The following is a 22,678-nucleotide window of genomic DNA, read 5'->3' as shown; positions in this document are numbered from 1 at the left end:
CTGACAATTTGTAAACGTTGTCATTCACTGGTGTTAGCTAGGATAAAGCCATGAAAATCATAAAGTGAGTTTATATTGATTGACTTGTGTTTAGCGTGTTTTTATACTAATAATAATAATAATAATAACTTTTATTTATATAGCGCTTTTCAATAACCCAAAGTCGTTTACAAAAAAAATTAAAAGTACAGAAAGGGGGTGAACAGGCAGAAGACAACATATTGGACAAGAAAATTGAACATGAACATTACATGAACAGGCAAAGGACAACACGGGGGGAGCAAGCATAGGACAACGAGCAAAAGACAACATAATGGAAAAGAGGAAAGAAAAAGTTGATGAATGTATGAATAAGAGATGCAGCGTGGGGTGAATAAGAGATACAGCGTGGGGTGTGAGTGAAGTCAGTGGGTTGGGGGGTAGGGTAAGTTGAAGGCTTGGGAGAAGAGGTATGTTTTCAGCTGGGTTTTGAAGGTAGACAGTGTGGGAGAGTGGCGGACAGATTGGGGGAGGGAGTTCCAGAGGCGGGGTGCTGATCTGGAGAATGCTCTGTTGCCAAATGTTTTGAGTCTTGATGGTGGTACTGTGAGGGAGAGAGTGGAGGAGGATCGGAGGGCTCGGGGGGGGTTGTAGGGGATGAGGAGGTCAGAGAGGTAGGGGGGGGCTAGGTGGTGAAGGGCTTTATAGGTGAGGAGGAGTGTTTTGAAGATGATGCGTTGTTTGATGGGGAGCCAGTGAAGAGAGCGGAGAACGGGAGTGATGTGTTCACGGGTCCGGGTGTGGGTGAGGAGGCGGGCAGCAGAGTTTTGTACCATTTGGAGTCTATGGAGGGAATGGGAGGAGATGCCAGTGAGGAGGGCGTTGCAATAGTCGAGGCGGGAGGTGATGAAGGCATGGATGAGGGATTCAGCAGCACGGGGGGGGAGGTAGTGTTTGATTTTGGCAATGCGGCGGAGGTGGAAGTAGGAGATCTTGATGATGGAGCTGACATGGGGGTCAAAGGAGAGGGTGGGGTCCAGGATAACGCCAAGATTGCGTGCCAGGGGGGAGGGGGTGATGGTCGAATTCTCAATGGTGAGTGAAATGGGTCCTGTTTTATTGAGGGTTGATCTGGTGCCTATGATGAGTAGCTCTGTTTTATCACTGTTGAGTTTAAGGAAATTGTGAGTCAGCCATGTTTTTATTGAAGAGATGCAGGTTTCGATATGGGTGAGGGGAGGGTTGTGAGGGGATTTGGTGGTGATGTAGATCTGGGTGTCATCGGCGTAACAGTGGAAATCAAGGTTGAGGTTGCGAATAATGTGACCAAGGGGGAAAAGATAGCAGATGAAGAGGAGGGGGCCGAGGACTGAGCCCTGGGGGACCCCCTGTGTGACTGGGGAGAGGGCGGATGTGTGGCCAGAGAGGGAGATGAATTGTTGCCTGTCGGTGAGGTAGGAGGTGAGCCAGTCGAGAGCGGAGCCCTCAACACCCTGTTGGCGCAGCCTTTGTAGGAGGATTGAGTGATTCACAGTGTCAAAGGCTGCGCTGAGGTCTAGTAGTAGCAGGATATTGAGGGCACCGGAGTCTGTTTAAAACTATGAACCTTGCCCAAAGTTATGCACATTAAACCGAGCTCAGTGGGGAGGGGGGAGTCATAGCCGATGGATGGGCTTGCGGCATGTTTGCATGTCTATAGGCTACGTCTTGTTTTAAATTATTGTTTCATGTCTGCTGTCAGGTGGTGTAGAACTTTACTGCGTCGGTCCGGCTCTGCATGTCTACTCTTGTGCCGACTTTTAAGGGCGCTGATGCAGGTTGTAGGCCTACCTTACATTAAGTGACCATCTTTACCCATTTAAGGTGTTGAAAGATACAATATTGTCTGTGGGACCGCAGTGTTTTCCCTAAAAAATTGTGTTTATGTCTCTGCTTTGATCCGCTCTGTGTTCATGTAAATACCGTAAATACACACAGATCATAACAGATCAAAACAGAGATAATAAAGAGTTACAATAAGCTAGCCTTGAAGTAACAAATGCATGGACTAGTTTCTCTGCATCGTTTTGAGGCAAGATATGCCTGGTATGTGATTTTGTAAATACATTTAGCACACAACTACAATCATAACATCATTAGAAAATGAAATGATTTCATGATTTTTATGACTGATATTTTGTTTTCTTTGATAAATGCAGAGTTTAAGCGTATAACAACCCTGCCACTCCAATCAAGATTTCTCTCTCAGCTGGATGTTCTATCTGACAAACTTCTGAAGGTTTTTGAGAAGAGAGGAGGACAGATAGGCCAGCGTCTGAACTGTATTATGTCAAACATGACTCAAGTAAGAATTCATTTTAAGGAAATTATACATTGAGTCAATAGTGTACACATTTCATTGAGCAAAAGAGATTATTTATTTTCTTATTCCCCTCCACTTAGGTTGATGATGTGGATTTAGGGCGAGAATTTCTTCTCAAGGGGCTGTGTGTGTACCTCAATGAGAGAGTTTGTGGTCAGTAGAAGTAATATTTGACCTTTTGATTTTTTTGTTGGGCTTTAAAACATGTATTTATTGAAACACCACATAGTATATAGCCTAAACCCTAAAGTATGCGAACATCCCTGTTTTTTGTTTAATAGCCAGACTTCACTGAAAAGCTAGAGGGCTTTTAATTTAAAACTGATACAGGAAATGAACCTGAATGTCTGACCTGATTTTTTATCAGGTCAGACAGGAGTATATCATATAACAAGGAGGCTTAAAAGTACTGAAATATGACCAAATGTACTTGTTAAACATAGGGATTTAGTAATGGGTATATGTATTGATTTGTTAGATCTCACTCTGTTCCTTTTGTGACTGTGCACTCTGCAGGCAGAAGATGAAGACGTCATTCTGCGGTCCATTCAGGGGATTACAGTGGGACTTTATGTCGTCAAACACAATTCCACCATGAGACCAGAGGACAGATGAGACCAGAAGACAGATGAGACCAGAGGACAGATTGTCCTGGAAGGCCAACAGGTACTAACTGATGTGGACAACATTGCATTAGCTGCTACCATGCTGTTTGGATTAATGTATGCAATGAACCTGGACGACCTCCCTAAACTGAAGTCCACGTTCGAAGTGCTCCAGCAAATGTTAATGGAGCTAGACGGTAACATGCTCTCCAAGAAAGCCCAAGCGTTTAAAAACAAACTATTTGAGTGAGCTGTTGCCATGGACCATTGTGCACTTTTACAGCATTCATACTGGACTTTCATCGATACAACTGTCTTGCACTTCCTTTGTTCATGGTTTTTGCTTTATTGATTTGCATGTTTCAGAAATGTGTGTTTTTCCTGGGGTCATGTGTTTTCAGAATGTACCACTTGTCATGTGTTTCAGAATGTACTAATTGCACTAATTGTACTAATGTACTAACTTCAAAATGTCAGTTCTTGTTTTTAATTGTAATACTTTCTTTAGTGCATATGTGGTGAGGAACCATGCCATTATTATACTTCCATGTATTTTTCCAAAACAATGCCATTGCTTTTTTGTATTAAAGTGCCCTTTCATATTAGCAGGTTACTATTTAAATAATGGATTTGCAAGAACATTTCCTTTTTTCGGCTAGGCGTTGACATTTTCTGTTAATTGTTTACTATGAATGAGTTACAAAAATAAGCCTTTCTTTGCCATTTGGAACAAAAAAGCATTATTTTGGTCGGGAGAATAGTTTCCTTTAAGTCTCATCGAGACAAGAGGGTAAGAAAAAGAAAAAAAATATTTGTGGTGGCTGTTCGAGGTGAAACCAAATCAAAGACACAAATTACAGTCGATACAAAATCCTCCCATAAGGAGTGAAAAAGGATAGGGAGGTACCATGCCCAATACTTTTCTCAGACCAGCAGAAGATGCGATTTACACCTTCAAAGCATCTCATCTAAGGCAACACACATAGCATACCCACAAATCTACAAAAGCATACAAATACTACTCGGATATAACCCATAAAAAACTGGTAGAATATCCTGACTGCTTAAACCTCAAATATCTTATGGAAGAATGCAAAAACCGAACTAGTAACAGATGAGGTATCTTCAACCTTCTGTGCTGTCATTTCATATATCAACTTTTTAGGAGGTTTGACATGCCTCCCACATCTAGTAGTGACTGAACCACCACAGCTCGCATGAACACTATGAGGTTGCGTGCAAATAGCATTGGTTTCATCAACAACTTCTGTGTAAGTTAAACGAGAAACACCAACTGAGTCTGGGTCAGTCAAGTCAGCAGCACTCACAGGGTCTGGGTCAGGTGGTAGAGTCACACTGTCAGGGTCGGTTGGTAGAGTCACACTGTCAGGGTCTGAGTCAGATGAGTGAGCATCAATGGCAGGGACTGAGTCAGGTGAGTGAGCATCACTGGCAGGGACTGGGTCAGGTGAGTCAGCATCACTGGCAGGGACTGGGTCAGGTGAGTTCATGAGCCAGTCCACAGTGCGATCGTAGCCATCTTCATTGTCCACATGCACAGAGACTTGACCACTTCCACATTCCTCATCCCCATTATCCGAGTTGACAAACGAGGCAGGAGTTTCAACCTTGTCTATGAAAAGAAAATCAACCGGGAGAAGCAGGTTCCGATGCACAACTCTCTCTTTTCCAGATTTGGCATCTCTTATCCTGTAAACGTTAATCCCAGCCCTCACCGACACAACATCATAGGGCGTAGAAACCCACTTGTCAGCAAGCTTTCTTTTGCCCCTCTCACCACGGTTGGCCAACAAAACTCGATCACCCACACGCAGCGGAGAACCCTTGACTTTGCGGTTGTAAAGCCGAGCATGACGGGCTTGCTCATTAAGGCTGTGATTTTGAGCAATCCTTGCAGCTTCACACAAGTCCTGTCTCAACTGAGAGACAAACTCATTATGGCTGAACACTCTTTCATCCTGAAGCCCATGCTGGAACACAATGTCAATAGGGAGATGTGGCACCCGGCCAAACATGAGGTAAAAAGGGGCAAAGCCGGTTGTCTCATGTACTGTAAAGTTGTAGCAAAAGGTCAGCGTCTGCAACACCCGGGGCCACCTGGCTTTCATTGTTAGGGGAAGGGTTCTCAACATATTCCCCAGCGTCCTGTTAAAGCGTTCTGTCACGCCATTACCCATGGGGTGGTAAGGTGTGGTGTGTGACTTTTGCACCCCCGCCACCTCCAAAAGGTCCTTAATCAGTCTGCTCTCAAAGTTGGCACCCTGATCTGAATGGATTCTCTTGGGGAAGCCGTATACACAGAAGAAATCATTCCATAACTGGCAAGCAGCATGTTTTGCAGACTGACTCCGACAGGGGAAAGCATGTGCCATTTTTGAGAAATGGTCAGTGACAACCAATACATCAACTGTCTTCTTGTCACCAAGTTCAGCTGTCCAAAAGTCAATGCACACCAGTTCCATAGGTTTTTTCTGAATGTTTTCCAGAGGCGCCCGGGCTTCGGGTTCAAGTGTTTTACCAACAACACATCTCTCACATCGTCGCACATGGTCAATTATGTCTCTTTCCATGCCAGTCCAAAAAAAACTTTCCCTAGCAAGGGACAGTGTTCTCGCACGGCCCTGATGACCAGCATTGTCGTGGAGGCCAAGGAGAATCTGAGGCTTGAGATCACCCGGCACAATCAACTGGAATAGCTTTTTGTTCAGTCGATGGCATGTTCTCATTCTGTACAGAATTCCATTGTGGACTTTAAGCTTTCTCCAGTGTCTGAGGAGTTTTCTGACGCCGCCTGGTTCAGATGTTGCCTCGCGTCTGGTAGCTTTCCTCTTTTGATGCATATAGAACAGGATCCTGCTTATGGTTTTCTCTTGCTCCTGGAGATTCAAAAGCTGGCTCTGAGGAATAGGAGTGGAAGAGTCTTCCTCACGCAACTGTGGCAGTGATAAGTTAGCACTGGGTAGGCCACGATCACCATGAGCCCTCAATGCAGCTGACACTTCTTCTGAGCTGATGGAACTTCCCACAGGCTGGTGAACAGGCCCAGCACCAAGGTCAGATGACGTTGACAGGGTGCCTTGGCCTACCTGGCAGTTGTTTGTCAGCCGAAAAACATCCTGCACTGTGCCCTTGACAACTCCATTGACTTCGTCCAGTAGTGCAACATATGGCTCTTTCAACAAGCGGTAACCAACACATGACTGGACAAAAGGCTCACGGCTCAAGGCATCTGCAACAATGTTTTTAACACCCGGAACGTACTTAAGATCGAAGTTGTACGCTGCAAGCTTGGCCACCCACCTTTGTTCACAGGCATCCAAACGTGGTTTTGTCAGAATGTACGAAAGGGGGTTGTTATCTGTCCAAGCGGTGAAATGTCTCCACTTTAACCAATGGCTGAATTTGTCGCACACAGCCCACTTCAGCGCCAAAAACTCCAGCCTGTGTGCTGGATAGTTCATTTGAGACCGGGTCAGCGTCTTACTTGCAAAGGCGACAGGCCATGCAACTGTCTCACCAGGTGACACTTGTGACAAGACGGCTCCAATACCATCAAAAGAAGCATCAACAGCGAGGATGAAAGGCTCATTGAAGTTCGGGTGAGTCAACGTGACACCATGAGTGAGCTCACTTTTCAGAGTTTGTAATGATTCCTGACACGCAGGTGTCCAGTCATTAGACGTAAGAGCTGCTGGGGCAGAGGACTTTTTCTTGAATTTCTTGCCTTTCTTCGCATGCGATTGAACTTGTCGGCCAGAAATGAGTCTGAACAGAGGTTTGGCCTTCGCAGAGCAATCGGCAATGAAATGCTGATAATAGAAGACCATGCCCAAGAATGACCTGATCTTCTTCCAGGAAGACGTGACACCATCGCTCTCCATCAACTCTGCTTCCCCCACATCAGCAATGGTCTTCACTTTGTCAGGGTCTGTTCTCACCCCATCTGGACAAACAATATGACCCAGAAACTTAACTGAACTCTTCAAGAGATGACATCTCTTCGCGGCCAGCTTGAGGTTGTGATTTTTCAGACGGGAGAACGCCATTTCCAGAAGTTCAAGAGCCAGCTGTTCATTAGGGGCAAAAACCATCACGTCGTCAAGGTAACAGAGTAAGCTGCTGAAGTTTTCATCTCCGAATATTGACAACATCATCCGCATGAAGGTTGCAGGACTATTGGACAGGCCTTGAGGCATCCTATTGTACTCATGGAGGCCGAAGGGTGACGAAAAGGCTGTGTACTTTTTGTGCTCCTCATTAAGTGGCACGTTGTAGAACCCAGAAGTCAAGTCCATGGTAGAGAAGAAGACATTTCCTTCCAGTGCAACAAGAGCATCAGCTTGATGAGGCAATGGGTGTGCGTCTTTTACAGTCTTTGCATTGATCCATCTGAAATCAGTACAAATGCGCAGACTGCCATCCTTCTTCCACACCAAGACCAATGGGGATGCATACTCACTGTGAGATTTCCTGATTATGCCCTTTTCCTCCATCTCATTCAGTGTAGTCTTCAGCTTCTCATACTGGCTTGGTGGAACCTGGCGGTAAGGCAAGCGAAACGGCCTCTCGTCCACAAGGTGCATTTTGTGGACAAAGTCTGTAGCCTCCCCACAATCCATCTTGTTTCTGGAAAAGATGGACTCATACTTCTCAAGGAGCTGAAAAAGTCTATATTTCCACTGCTCAGACACCTCACAACTCTCCAAGTCCAAATCTTGTAGCCCCAGCTTGTTTAGAGCGTCCTTTCTTTGTTCAGGGGTCTTTGTTGTCGAAGAGCACTTTGAGACACTATGGCTATTTACTGAAACCTTTACAGCTGGGGGCAGCTCTTCAACTGCAACACATGGGAAGGTATCTGCAATCTTACAGTTTCTCCTCAGAGTCACTGGCTCACTGCTTGGGTTAATCAGTTTGAGGGGAACCCACCTGTCACCCCACAGAGGTGTGACTACACGGCCAACCAACACATTTCTGGGCCTTGATCTTGAGTTAGTCGGTTCAACAACCACTGTGCTCCCCACTGACAAAGGTGCTGATAAGGGCAATTTTCCCCAGACAAGGTGTTCACACAGTTGTTCAAGATTAACACTCTACCTCAACTTCACTGTGCCGATCTTGTCAGGCAGGGGTCCCCCACGCCATTTCTCAGAGTTGGAGAGCAGGGACAAAAATTGGCAACAATCATCATCTGCAATGTCAACTGGTGTAGCCAGAAGTCTCCAATAATCGTCAGACTTTTTCATCAGATGTATGAGAATCTTGATAGCATTACTACCAACAATCATGTTGTCTGTTTGTCCAGGGATGACTAATGTTGGGATGAGCAACTTGAACCCATAGATTGTCACCTCCAAATCATAGACTGCTGTCGGGTAGATATGGTGACCACCAGCACCAACAACAACAATGTCATCAGCAGGACTTCTCTTCAAATCAGGGCATTGCTGCAAGAGGCGTGCAGCTGCAGCTTCGCTCAGAGAGCATGACATAGAGCCACTATCAATCATGGCTTTCAGTGGAACTCCACTTGCAGCACTAACATTTGTGTAGAACAAGCTGTCGGATTTCTGAAGTTTCTGCGTCATTTGGAAAATGACAGTCTTTCCAGACGGTGCAAAGGAACAAAGAGATTCATACAAAGACTCCAAGTCATCACTGTCACAGCTGGGAGGGTCACTATCATGATCCACACTGTCCTCCCTGAAGTGCGGACCCATTAGTTTTCCGACTGTGGGGGAGCCGCAGGCGGCGCACGACCAGGACAAGTAAGCCTAGAATGGTTTGGTGAGTGGCACTGAAAACAGAGTCAGTGGTTGAAAGTAGAGTGAGCAACGTCATGAAAAACAGAGCAAGGCGTGTCATGCAGCCCTTCAATCCTGGGACGTCTTGGCCCAGACTATCTGGCTGGACTCGACTGAACAGGCCTCTGCAGAAGCACCTTCTCCAGCATGCCAATAAGGCGTTCCAGGGTAGCAGAGTCTGTGGCATGTGCTTGTGGTGCACCCTGTTCCCCGGTAGGTGGCATGTGTGGCATAGGGGTAGTGTGCTGTGTGTTCACCCTTACCTTCTCTTCAGTTACCTTACTCATCCTGGATGTCTTCACTGAGTGATACTCATCTAAGATGTCCTGAACTTCATGAGCAGTCCATTTGTCCATCGTCTTGGACCGAAATGTCAAGCTCAGGGGAGGGACAGTTCCTTATGAACATTCAAGTTACTTCTGTGCCAGGACTATCGAGCGTCTTGCCCTGCTCTCTAAGACGTTCAATGGCAAGGTCCACAGCACGGTGCAGCCTGAGCCAGTAGTCAAATGCATCCTCACCTTTCCCAGGCAGTGTGGTGTAAAAGTCTGCTAAAGGGAGCTGTGAGCATGGTGCAGAGTCAAAGTGCTTTCTTAGGAGACCATAGATAGCTTCAGGTTCACGTGTGATGTCTATGTCACTGTTTCTGGTACCAAACCTGACCACGTCTTTCGCTTTGCCTCTTAGATGGGTAAGGATCTCCTCAGCCTGTTCCTCAGGTCTCAGGTTGTTTTTCCTAATGAAATCCCTCATGAGTTCCTCCCACTCTCTGACCAAAGTGAAATCAGAGCTGTCCCCTTTAAAGCATGGGGAATCTTTTAGCTTTCTGTGGGATACAAGCTGCACGTGAGAGGCACCAAGCACGTTTGAAGTCGACATGTCAACATTTACTGGTGAGGTGGCAGTATTGGTCAGAGGGGCACTAAGAGATGGGCTTAGTTGAGTCATAATGTTCTGTACTACTTTCTGACTAACCTGCTGAAGTACATCTCCCATCTGATTAGCAATCTCAGTAGCAAGGGCATCAGGGCTAGGAATAGCAGTGCTTGCATAACGAGGCTCATGTAAAATGCCTACAGAGGGGCTAAAAGAAGGGGCTACATCCCTACTGGCCAAAGTGAACCCTGGCGTACCCTGACTATCCCCCATTACAATACCATGCCCACAAACAGGGGTCTCAAACATAGGAGAACCCAACATTCCCTTCCCCCTGGCAAAACTAGTTCCCCTCAGATTGAAAGTCATCACGAAAAATTAAAAAAACAAAGATATTCAAAATACAAATGTCAAGCACAGATCAGTAGCAGAAAAAAAACCTAAAACAAACAGCACATGAGCTATATATATAGAGCCAAAGTACTGTGTCCACCTGACAACACGGAGGAGCAGCAACAGCAGAAACAGTCCCCGGGCCGGGCCGAAGAAATCACTATCCAGCCGGGTCACGGCACCAATGTAACACTTGGGTCCTGCTTTGCTGTTGCTTTCTTGTACTTCACCAGAAAAGTCAGTTTGAAATATCAATCAGCTTTTATTCTGCAAACCATGGAATGAACACACAGATCCACAGTTTAGCCACAGTATAGTGAGATCTTGCTCCAAAGCTAAGAATCCTCTAACACTGTTACAGTGATCGTATAGTGGTATCATTTGTTTAGAGAAAAAGGATTCTAAATACAAACATAAAGAAACCCAATAACATTTATTACAAACATAAATCAATTTAGTTTGTAATTGTGACAATAAAGATTAATAAATTACTTAGATGAACAGTATTCAATAAAAACATTTATCAGCTCAAAATAAACATACCTGCAAACCATGGAATGAACACACAGATCCACAGTTTAGCCACAGTATAGTGAGATGTTGCTCTACAAAGGAAAGTTTCACATCAGTGACGTAAATGCCACATGTACTCCACGACGTTAGCGGCTAACTAGTTAGCTGAAAAACGGCTCACTCTCAGTTTATGTACAATTCTTTTAAAAAGTGATACACTACGGAATCTAAAGACATTTAGCTAAACATAAAATATAACCAATAATGCAGATAGATTATACACAGAATAGTGCACGTAGATCACAATTATGATTATATTTACAACTGAGTGAACAGAGCTCACCCAGCGCTGAACTCACCCAAAGCTAAGAATTCTCTAACACTGACGGATTCCCAAAATGAACCATATTCAGCGCAACACTAGCTTCCAGCTGCGGCTTTTCAAAATAAAATAAAATTACAAAACTATGGCTGTAGTCGCAGTTTAACAGGATTTAATAAAACATACATAAATTATTTACACTGTTACATAGCACAGGTTAAAAAAAAAACTATGAATAAATGATGGTAGTAACAAAAATCCTAAAAGGAAATGATAGCTTAAGAAATATTGTAAAACTCTATTTTTTAATCTTAGCATTGGACTAGTAAAGGGGCGTGGCTAGCTCACAGCTTTGGAGAGGGCAAACCGGTCTTTTCTTCTGTTGCAGCAGAAAAAAAACCTTCAAAACATTGGAGGGGACAGTTAGGATAATGATATGAAGGATTACCATGAGACAATTGTTTTTCTTCCTGCTCTGTGCCAGCATCGTGCGCAATGGATTGGCGTTTTCTCTGTTGTCTTCCTGACAGACATTCCCAGACACCATTGCCTGATTCCTGAGGAAAACCTGACTCAAGATTGGTGCGATGCAATCATCCCGATAGAGGTGATTTAAAAAATGAAGAATCTACTATTTTACCGTTTTAAAAATCAGAGTAATAGCTACAATGTTCTTTTTTCTCTGCTGAATAAAGCTGAAAAAAGCTCATAAAGTGATGAGTTAGTCTAGGTTTGTGTAGACACTATTATCTTCACCTGAACTTCTCTAATATATTTCTCTCTCTTCCTGTCCACTGAGATCTTGACTTACGCGTCTTGTTCCCATCACTGTGTGTGTGTCTTTGTTTTGCAGTTGGCTACATGATGCTGCCTCTCTTTGCTTACTTTTTACCTGATTGCTATCTCTCTGCCTGGCCTCCTCTACATACCTCTCTGGTGGTGGGTTGCACTCAAAACAAGCAAAGTTTATCTCACAATGCATCTATCCATTTCTCTCCACCCATGTCAGGCAGGATCATGCTGGCAGCAGGCTAGGGAGGTAGGCCTCCTTACCTATGTCTTCCCAGAGCATATTCTGAGTGTCTTGGTAGGTTGAAGTGCCTGGAAAACCTCCAGCTTACATGTCCTGCTGGCTGGCACTGAAATACTTCCCATCTTTATCTTATTCCTGGGAGTGTCACTGTATCTTATTCAACTGGTGCCTCAAAGTAAGCAGTGTCATGATGTGGTGCATCATGGTACTGCAATGCTTCCAAGCAAATGCTTTCAGTCTTAGAGTACTCCACGGATTCAGCAATGCACTAATATAACATTGTCAGACTTGTGCTGGATACAGAGATATAATATTTTGTATTCAATGGTTATTCTTGTAAAAACCTGGGCCAACACAATGCAGTTCATAATTCACCGAGTAGATAATTTAGGAGCAGGTATTGTTTTCATTCTATTCTGTTGTTAATCAATTTCTTGCGTTTCAGCTTTATCAGAGCTGGCTGTCGCTCTGGAGATGGGTAAACTTGTTATCACCAAAGGTACATCCCTGAGGTACGCCTACACTGCAGAGCTTTACCCAACAGTGCTCAGGAACACAGTGACAGGCGTTTGCGTTACTGTTTCCAGAAAAGGAAGCTGCCTTGCTCCTTTGTTGTTAAGCTGAGTGAGTCAATTTGTCTTCAATATCAGATACTACATTACATGTCACTTGTTAGACGCTTTTATCCAAAGCGACTTACTTACATACTCAATACTGTGGGCAATCCCCACAGGAGCAATTTGGGGTGAACCTGTGACCCCCTGCCCTGATCCAAACACCAGCGCACTATTCCACTGCGCCACACGCCTCCCATTACTCCCATACCATGTAGTTTAACCTGAATTTGTGTAAGCACATCGACACATCTATGTGGATAATCAGCACCTATTTGTTGTTTGGATGCTGTGTACACACTTTTATTTTCCACTTCACCTTGTACATGTGAATATTTTGAGTACCTGCCTTATATCACACTGGGGACTCTGGCGGTTGGTTCTGCCTTTACTATTATTTTCCTGGCAGAGAGTTTTGGTGGACAACCTCAAACTATTCAACAGATACAAAAAAGAGAAAGAAGCTTATGGGGTAAAACATACGGTCACCATAGCTGCAAAAAACAACAAGTTAATGTACCCAAACAACCACATAACTTCCTGATACTGGATGTTCAGACAAGATAATGGCAAACAAACAAAACATCTCATATCATTCTTTAATATACTGTAGCCACCAAAACCAACCCCTCCTTATCCTCATCATCTACATGACTCTTAAGAGGATATGATGATGGTGGCATCACTTTTTATAGGTTACGTACATGTTTATGAGGTTAAAAATAAAATGTGTAGAAATTAAACAATATTCAAACATTTCCTTTTTGCTGACGACCAAATAATGGTTTCTTTATTTGCATTTTATCCCAACAGCTTGAAGTGCCCGTGCATAACAAGAAAACAACATTCATAACTTGCTGTGCTTGACGAAAGTCGCTTGATTGTCTTAAAAATTGCTTCTATAAACATTGTACTATTAATTGTATATAATTCATACCGGTTCCTGTTGTTCCTAAGCAACATTACCTTCTGGTAATTGCAAACTGTATAAATCGATGTAATTACATTTTTTGTGAGGAGTAACTTTGAAGCAATTAAACCTTGACCAATGCATTTTTAAGTATCTGTACATGCACTTTATGAATGTTATCACAAATCACATAGATATATACAAAACATTAACATGGATGTGCTTTGCAACATGAGTGTTTGGTGCTAATTCTAAAAAAACAACACAATCGTGTTGTTTGAATAACTGTCAAGCTCCATGGTGCAGTTTAAGTCAAATGCTTTCACAAATCTAGTGACATCAATTATTATTATTCTCAGGTATTATAAGTGTAAGGAGATAAGATGTCTATCCAGTCTTTTCTTCAGGCAGATAACAGTGAGGCTCGTTGTTCAAGGGAAAACTGGAGACTTCCCTTCTGCAACCTTTTCCTTTTCTTCTGTGTTTGTGAGTTTATAGGGTGTCTTCTTACAACATCTAGGGTTAATAAAGAAAACATTGATTCATTCCCTTGCAACTGTATGTTGGAGCATAAGAAAAAATCAACGGTGACCACCCACTTTGATTCATTCAAACATTCGAAAATGCTTTCTGCTGCTGCGGACAAGAAAGCCAAACAACTCACGTTCACCGAGGCATCAACCTCCAAAACCCTTTCGAGGGCTACAAGAAACGAAGTGAGTAGACTACAAGATCGAAGCTGGTCAGATAACGAACGAGTAAATGAAAACAGAATGAGGTGGAGAAGTGTGTGTGTGTGTGTGTGTGTGTGTGTGTGTGTGTGTGTGTGTGTGTGTGTGTGTGTGTGTGTGTGTGTGTGTGTGTGTGTGTGTGTGTGTGTGTGTGTGTGTGTGTGTGTGTGTGTGTGTGTGTGTGTGTGTGTGTGTGTGTGTGTGTGTGTGTGTGTGTGTGTGTGTGTGTGTGTGTGTGTGTCTCAGGCCATCTGTTCTCTGTCGGGTCTGGTCCTGACTCCCAGGGCTTTGTCTTCCTCTCTGTGTTCTGGGATCAAGAAGACAGAAATGTACCAGAACTCCTTCTCAGATGTACCACTGTTTATTAGTGGAGGCCATATGCCAGCGGTGATTTGGAAAAAGGAGATTGTTTCGAAATCTTCCTGGTGTCACCCTCACATGCGTGAGATTAAAATAGCCCAATTGCTTTTACAATAAATAAACATTGAATGTGTTTAATTGAATAGTAAAGTGGTTTAACGTTAGTGGCAGGTTGTGTGTGAGAGAGAATAAATAAGACAGCCCAATATTTAAAAAAATGGTTATTCTTTTTCCCCGCATATTTAGCATATTTCGCAACTTTCCGCATATTTCGCAACTTCCCGCAATTTCACCGCATAAAATCACATAAAAACCCTGCATGTTTAATCGCATAATCAAGGAATTTAGCCCGCATAATCAAGGAATTTTGCCCGCGTTTTTCTGGAGGGTCTAGGTAATGGTTCACAGATACTGAACAGTGCTGTTGAGGCCTGAATGCACTGAGTGAATTACCACACACGTTTAATGTAATGTGTTGAGTCAGTGTGACTCAACACATTACTTATGACCTACCAGAGATGCAGTTTAGTTTCTATTTAAACTGGATACGTGCAGTTAAGTCAAGCACTGTTAATCACTGACAGACACTTAATGACTATGTGACACAAAGTTAAAATATCATTAAAAAAAACACAATCACTGCCAAGATGTTTGTTTATTTAAATCAGGGATGGGCAAATGGTGGTCCGGGGGCCCCCATCTCCTATTTTTGCGGCCCTCAGATCAATTTTGAAACAACGTAATCAATAAAAAAAGTAAAACATATGTGTTACTTGTAGTACTGATACCGTCCACTAGACTCCTATTTACTTCGCGAGCTGCATACACGATGGCATCTTAATGTTTAATCTTAATGCACACGCATTTTCCGTGCTTTCCAATAGTTTAAAAATAGTTTTATTCCACTGTTAAATAACATGTTCAATAGAAACATGCCACTTGTAAATATTAAATAACATTTCTGTGAATTTGTTTAGTGAGCTTATTAGACGATGTTCCCTGAAAAATTGTAAAATGTCAATGAAGATGTCAGACTTAGTATATTTGTTAATAATTACATACAATACATGGAATTTGTGTGTTTGTTCCAAGTGAATCTGCGGCCCCCTGGTGGCCAGTACATAAATGATGTGGCCCCTACCACCATCCAAGTTGCCCATCCCTGATTTAAATCACTCTGTATGTCCATTTTAATAAGACTAATTTGCTAAGTCTGAGCAATATAATTATAACTATAATATCTATATTATTTGGAAATACATATATTTGCCTTCTGGTATTGATCTTCTCATCACACTGTCAGGAAATAAAGAAGCGTATTTCATATAATGATTATTCATGTTAAGCTGGCTTTGCTATAGTGTGTTGTTTTCCTTCATCTGGTTACACATAATTATGGCTGTGGTGAGTATCTCATTTTTAGTTTCTGTAATAAATGTCCCTGGTGGGTTGAAGCCGAGTGCAGGAATAAAGCAGGGACAATTATATTTTTGCTAGAATACAGACCTAGACTATTCTGCCTTTTTTCTTTTTTATAAAAGCAATTGATAATGGGAAAAGATCATTCTTGAAGGCACTAGAAAAGGAAATTACCAAGTGGAAGTTATATGATGGCAATATAAGGACATATCCTAGCCCACTTTTTTATAATGTTTGCCATCAACTTTTAATGCAACTTAATATGTTAATATATAATCATCTTTATTATGAATAGGATGAATTGTAATGTATTTATATTTGTATCAAATTGGTTATTTGGACTGTTTTTATTATTTATTTAATTTTTTTTGTTTTTATTTTCTGTCTTTCATTCACATACAAATATGTATTTCAGATTTAAAGCATACAGTTAGCCATGTTTCTTTCTTTTGATTTACTTGTAATGCCTGTAGACAAATGAGTTTTGAGCCAAGTACATATTTCCTTTTAAAAAAAGAAAATTATAAAACCAAATCCAGTCAATGTTTATGTTAATTGTAATTAAAATACAAATGATTATTTTTAATAAATAATATCAATGATTTCTGGGAGATTTGGTGACAGGAAGGTGCAGTTTTACCCGGGGAAGTGTTGCATGTGACTGATGGTGTCAGGCAGAGGCATTCCATAGCTCTCGGGCAGCAGGAGGCTCAGCAACCCGGACGCAACTGTAATGCTTCCCATCAGGATGTAAGGCAGTGAAACGGAATAGCTTCCTGTGGCAGCACATCAAAGAAGGAGACAGTGAAAAACAACCATGGAAATCAAATCCAATACATCTTTAAATAGAAGCCTCTAAATTTGAAGTGAAAGAGTTAGTCTATCCGATGTGGTTGCTAATCAAGCCTGCTTTTAGATTCTTTGTTCTTGTGACTTTTGTTCTGTTTTGTTTCAGTGGAGGCACCAGCTTGTTCTAACAAGAGGTCAGTTGGGTAAGAAACAGCTTTGTGCATCCAAATAATTATATGCTTGCGAAAATGTAAGAAGTGTAAAATAAGGCAGAGGTGAGAGCCTCCTTACTTAAGTAAATGAAGTATGGGGCAATGATGCTGCCTATTCTGGAGGCCATGGAGCAGGCCCCCAAGGCCGTATTCCTCAACACTGTTGGGTAGAGTTCAGCTGTGTATGCGTACACAATAGCAAATGCTGTCGTCACCGCACACTTCCCCATCATCTCCAGTGTTATGGAGAGATAAACCAGGTCTAGAGTGGGTAAAGCATTCAGAGGTTATATGTAAGTTGAGTTTTATAAAACGCAAATTCAATTATCCGCAATTATGTTTGCTTGCAATTGAGAAATCAGACACATTTTACATCTGAAAATACTATATAATGAGTGATCCTACATAGACAAACAAATGACAAAAGGCACAAAGCTTTATTAATCTACTGTGAAAATGCTTCCTCTAAGGGTCATACTTGCTGGCATGAGCTGTACGAAGAGTAGAAACACTCCTCCCATGAAGAGGGTTGATGAGAGACTCAGTCGTCTGGACCACCAGCGAAACATTACCCAAGACAAAGTGTAGGCTGGTATCTCAACCAAAGCCGACACGAAGCAGTTGAAGTAAGCGTTACCGTGAAGGTTTGCCGTGTTTAGGGAAAGAGCAAAGTAAGCAATGGTCAAGGTGTTCCTGTGGGGATACATTTTAAACATTAATATCAATTTAGAATATGTTTTTAGTTAGTAGCTCTCAGGCATGACACAACAGCGTAGTCAGAAAACAAATTAAACTTATATTATTGGTGTTCCTTTCCTAGAAATTCTCATCTAGTGTTTCACAAATGTACCACAGCAAATTGGGCCCACTAAATATTACCAACCCATTCCCAGCTTTGATTTATTTTTCAACGTAATTACAATGGCAACTTGAGGTGTGATACAGTCTATGGTGATGACTGATACAAAAACTCAAATGTTAGTTCATGATTGCTATTTGGATTAGAAAGAATGTCCATGCAGCTTGTAACTTATCAACCTGCCATGATGAAGGATATGGAGGTTTCGACTTATTTCCCGTCAGACTAAGATAAACTGTTTCTAAATCAAACTGCATCGGTTTTCAGTAAGGAAGTGGGCACAGGATTAATACAGGCATACTGTGCAGTTATGAAACCTGATTTTGATCTGAGTTGCAGGCTTCACAGCACCTGACAGGTCATTATTTGTTGTTAGTTCAATGGACTGTCATTGGGCCTGAACTGTGTGCGTATGTATGTGTATTTGGAACAGCGTGTGTTCAGTATATGTCTGTGTGTGTGTGCGTATTTGTGCATGCAGGGTCACTGTACTGAATGTGGAGGTCAGCAGGGACTCACCAGACCAGCCACAGCGTGAGCGATATCCAGCGGATGTTTGGGGAACGGAGCAGGTCACAGATGTTGAGGGCCTTACTCGTCTCGCATTGAAGTTCTTTCTGTGGGGCAGCAGAGCCCTCAGAATAACAAACACTTAGCAAGCAGAGCCATCGCTCTAGAAATAATTTCATTAGAGAAATGCTTGTGTATGAATGGCCACTTGCTGAGTGAACACATGCATGTGCACGTGTTCACACATTCACCCAAACGTCTGGATCAGGATTAAAGGCAAAGGTTCAATGTGCAATGAAGACTGGGGGGATTCTTGTAGTAATTAGGAGTAGAGGTAAAGGAAACAGATTTCTCCAGTTTATGTTTGAATTGTAATCTGTCCTATTTGTTATCTCCCCTTAGTCATAATTCTCTAAAAATACAAATCAAATAGTGATTGGCATCATATTTCTTAATGTGAGTGTGACAGTTTTTTCTTAGGTTGTCCAGTTCCTAAATTGTTGATAATTACCAACCCAACACAACATATTTTGAATAAATATAAGTATTCCGAAACAATCTTTGGGTTCATACTGGCAAACGTTTTTGCTCCATGTTTACCGGAAAACTGTAAATGATTACATCACAGGCATGTGAACCATTAAGGATGCTCTAACACTTTTAAGTAAACTCTGCAAGAGACAGACAAGTAAGAGTAAAAAAATATGATACTGGCTCATCATATTAGGAAAATGCCCTGTGCCCAGTTTTTATGCATTTACATGAACAGTTTTTTTTTCAGTGAGATCTCACCTGCAAAGGACTAAAGATGACTGGCGGAGGCTTGATTTTGTTCTTTTTAGCAGCATCTCTCACTATGGCCTCTGCCTCCTCCACTCTGCCCCGAGACAGCAGCCAGCGAGGAGACTCTGGGATGAACCTGCCTCAGTACACAACAGAGAGAGAGACAGATGTTCAATCCACCAGAAGAGAGAAATGATTACTGTACGGCAAAGGTATTTTCTTTTACCTTATTCCGAGTCCTTTCACTGCTCAAATGATCCTCCATAAAAGTAAAACATACCTAACAAAGCCTTTATAAAGTTGAAAAAGGCTGATGCTGTTGCAATACTGTTACTGTTATTACATTGTGAATATTGTGACCATATCTATGTATGACACTTTTTCTTAAATGTATACCCTACTGACAATTATGCATGCATTTTAATATGATATAGTAGATCAAAAAAATACATTAAAAAGTAATTGTCATAATATCATAGTCACAAGTTTAATTTCACAACACCAGAGCCCTATAACATGTATATTTTACTATCAAAGACGGACTGTATTTATTATGTTTATCAACTACGTGATTAATAGGCAAATTCTTTCAGCTTTAAAAAAAACAATCTGTTTAGCTTTCGACTGGAACTATGTACAGTATATTAATTGATTGACCTTCATCAACGTAATACTTAAAGCAATGCTGTACATTATACACCACTCAACACTGTAGAAAATAAAACACTTGAAATGAAACACAGCCAGAGATAAAATCAACTAGAAAAATAAGAACCCCACACATTCAAGCAAACACACACCTACCTACCACCAGAGAGGCACATAGAGGAAGCCAGGCAGGGCGAGGCCTAGGAGAAGCATCCTCCAGTCTCTCAAGAAGTAGGCTAACAGTGGTAAGAACATGTAGCCTGCAGCAAAGAAAAGACTCACACCTGCGGTGGAATAGATTGTCCGAACTTTTGGGCTCAATATCTCTGTCCCTGAAGCACAGGAGAAAAGGGGGGAGATTCAAAGCACAGGCAATGAATGACACATTATTTTTCATTGACAAGTTAGCAACTAAATACACCTGAAATCATCAAATAGAGGCAAACAAAAGTACCTAGCACAAACGCAGCCACATAATTAGAGATTTGTCCCATCCCGACAATAAAGAACAGGGCGCAGAACACGGGCCAGGATGGAGCGAAGACCATGATGAATGTGAACACTGTCTGGACTGCCATGGTAACAAACAACACTATTTTTCTCCCATACCTACAAATGATACAAAGCATGTAAATGAACATGTAAGTAGATGCAAAGGTCAACCAATGGAACCCTCAAATGTACTGTATAGTATGATTCACTGAAGTCGACAAAACACTGACAAATCCAGTAAGCACAACACAGTGGTGTAAATTGTTTACCAGAGTTTGCATAGCTGTTGAAGTTAAACATTTAGCCGAGAGTCAGCATTTGTGACAACATGACGGTTGGGAAAATGCTTCACTAATGCGGCTTCATTTTTACTGGCACATGCTCTTTTTTCCATTTAGTGAACTGTCAGACTTTGATCAGCACTGACGGCTAAGAAAAGAGAAATAGGTTCTTCTTGAGTTGTTTGAGTATGAGAAAATCATGAGATGTATCATTAACACATCTATTCATTGACAGTGGGGCACACTTGTTGCTGTTGGAAATTTGACTTGGCAGATCATTTGGTACAATAAGTGCTTACTTTTTGATTAACGTTTTGAAAAAGTAAAGTCAATCTTTCACCACCTGTCAGAGAGCTGCCCCGAAACGAAGGAGCCAGTGAGAACACCACAGAAGAAGATGGAAGAAGTTAGCGGGTTCTTCCACCTGTCGCCACACACCAGGTCCCACTGAAAACACACACGCACACACAGGCAGTATTTAAGTCTTCACAAAAAGTAGCAATTTCTTAACAAAAAACGGTCTAAAAAGTACCACAGGAGTGCATTTGTACGTGTAAGTATAACCATAACAATTACCATAGTTAAATCAAAATAGGCAGAGATTTGAAATGTTGGCTTTTTTTTAACAATTATAACCTAATGGCTTATTTATTTGTTATTACTGGAAATACATTTTTTTTCCTTTATTATGTCCAAATATTCACCTAACGAGAGTGGAACAAATATTAGACACATCTTTGAAAATGTAATACATTATTGTTTTAGTTTCCAATGATTGATAACTTGGTGGCTGAGCAATTAATGTTATATGTGAGGCAATTTCTTGTGTAGATGTTGAAAATATCTCTGAATCTATTGCAACATCAAGATGAAATGTAGTTTTTGCCCTCTATTTAAAAACTCTAAATTACTAAGTAGGCTACTGTACTTGAGTAAAATGTTGAGAATTTGACAATTGTATGCTACTGTAGGCTACTTGCCACTACAATTCAACGGTAAATATTGTAGGCTACTTTCACTCGACTACATTTATTTAATACCTTTAGTTGCTACGCAGATTTTGATTAATAATGTGAAATATAATTTATAATTGAGTTACAATTGGAGTAAATACAAAAGCTACCTTGCAGTATTAAGAGTAATTACAACTGGCTGTAACTGTACCACTTTTGATAACACTTTAATGTATCAATAATTATAATCAAAACATATGATAAATATTATTCTGGGATGGGCCAATCTGCTTAATGAGTAGGTACCACCTTAAGTATATTTTGAAGCTTATTATTTTTGTACTTTTACTTCAGTTACATTTCAAATGAAGAAATGTTCTTACACACTCCGGTTCTTTCACTCAAGTACAAGATCTGGGAACCTTTTCCGCCTCTGCTTATAGCCTACTTCCTGTATGAATATCATATACATTCCTCATGCCTCATCTCAGTGTCAGCTGCATCCCAGAAGCTACGCAGACCTGTGCACAAACCTCCGTTATGATGGTAGAAATGTACACGCTTTGGTCATACTCCCACCCATCCAAGCAGCTCTCAGTCGGCACATTAGACATGTTAACGTCGACCCCGGGCAGAAAGCCTCTGTCCGAGAAACTCAGCACATCTCCCAGCCTGTATCTGGAGCACTTGCTGGGCACCAACGCGCCGCTGTTGCTGTCCAGCTCCAGCGGGATGCTGCGGTTCCTCCACGCCGCCGTCAGGTTCACGTTTGCGGGAATTACGCAGCGGTGGGGCGGCGTGTCGGCCACGAAGACGATGAACATGCCGCCGAAACCGTTAGGGATGACGGTGAGACAGAGTAGGAAAAACACCTGCTGCTGGAAATGTCCCCATTCCCCGAGAAAGGCAGTTGCAACCTCGTAGTCAGTCATGTTGTTTGTGTTGGCTTTTGGCTCCTTGCACACTAAGTGAAAGGATTTTGAAGTGGGCTTTTCAAAAGCAGTGGTTTTGTTACAGCTTCTAAACCATCCCACCCACCACCTGCTGTATTCAGTGTTGGCTGAGATTTTCCTAATTAACCGATATTGAGAACATTAACAGGCCACATACAGTTCCTGGATAAAAAAAAGAGTTACACAGTGAAACAGGCCTACTATACTGTCCACTTTGCGCCAAATAAACATAAAGTACGATCTACATCTATGTCAACAT

The 22,678-nt window shown here is 41.9% G+C and overlaps 1 protein-coding gene across 1 annotated transcript; it reads right to left on the bottom strand.

The window, feature by feature from the left end:
- Positions 1 to 13,275: 13,275 nt before the first annotated feature.
- LOC307019137 (organic cation/carnitine transporter 2-like) lies at positions 13,276 to 22,540 on the bottom strand. The gene is made up of 10 exons (XM_079649779.1): positions 22,000 to 22,540; positions 20,857 to 20,960; positions 20,195 to 20,349; positions 19,901 to 20,072; positions 19,102 to 19,228; positions 18,319 to 18,416; positions 17,419 to 17,633; positions 17,020 to 17,202; positions 16,580 to 16,715; positions 13,276 to 13,945 (listed from the first exon to the last, which is right to left on the bottom strand). The coding sequence occupies exons 1-10, from the start codon at positions 22,396 to 22,398 to the stop codon at positions 13,861 to 13,863; spliced, it is 1,674 nt and encodes a 557-aa protein (XP_079505905.1). The 5' UTR covers positions 22,399 to 22,540; the 3' UTR covers positions 13,276 to 13,860.
- Between the last annotated feature and the right edge of the window lie 138 nt (positions 22,541 to 22,678).

Source organism: Notothenia rossii, assembly GCF_949606895.1.
Source record: "Notothenia rossii genome assembly, chromosome: 9".
NCBI classification, from domain to species: domain Eukaryota; kingdom Metazoa; phylum Chordata; class Actinopteri; order Perciformes; family Nototheniidae; genus Notothenia; species Notothenia rossii.
Note: the sequence above shows the minus strand (reverse complement) of the source record. Positions and strands in the feature narration are given on the sequence as shown.

Coding starts and splice junctions, on each gene's coding strand:
- LOC307019137 (XM_079649779.1), bottom strand. CDS start 22,398: ATGACTGACTACGAGGTTGCAACTGCCTTTCTCGGGGAATGGGGACAT. Junction 20,961..21,999: donor TTTCTACCATCATAACGGAG/GTTTGTGCACAG, acceptor GTGTGTTTTCAG/TGGGACCTGGTGTGTGGCGA. Junction 18,417..19,101: donor TCATCTTTAGTCCTTTGCAG/GTGAGATCTCAC, acceptor GCTGCCCCACAG/AAAGAACTTCAATGCGAGAC.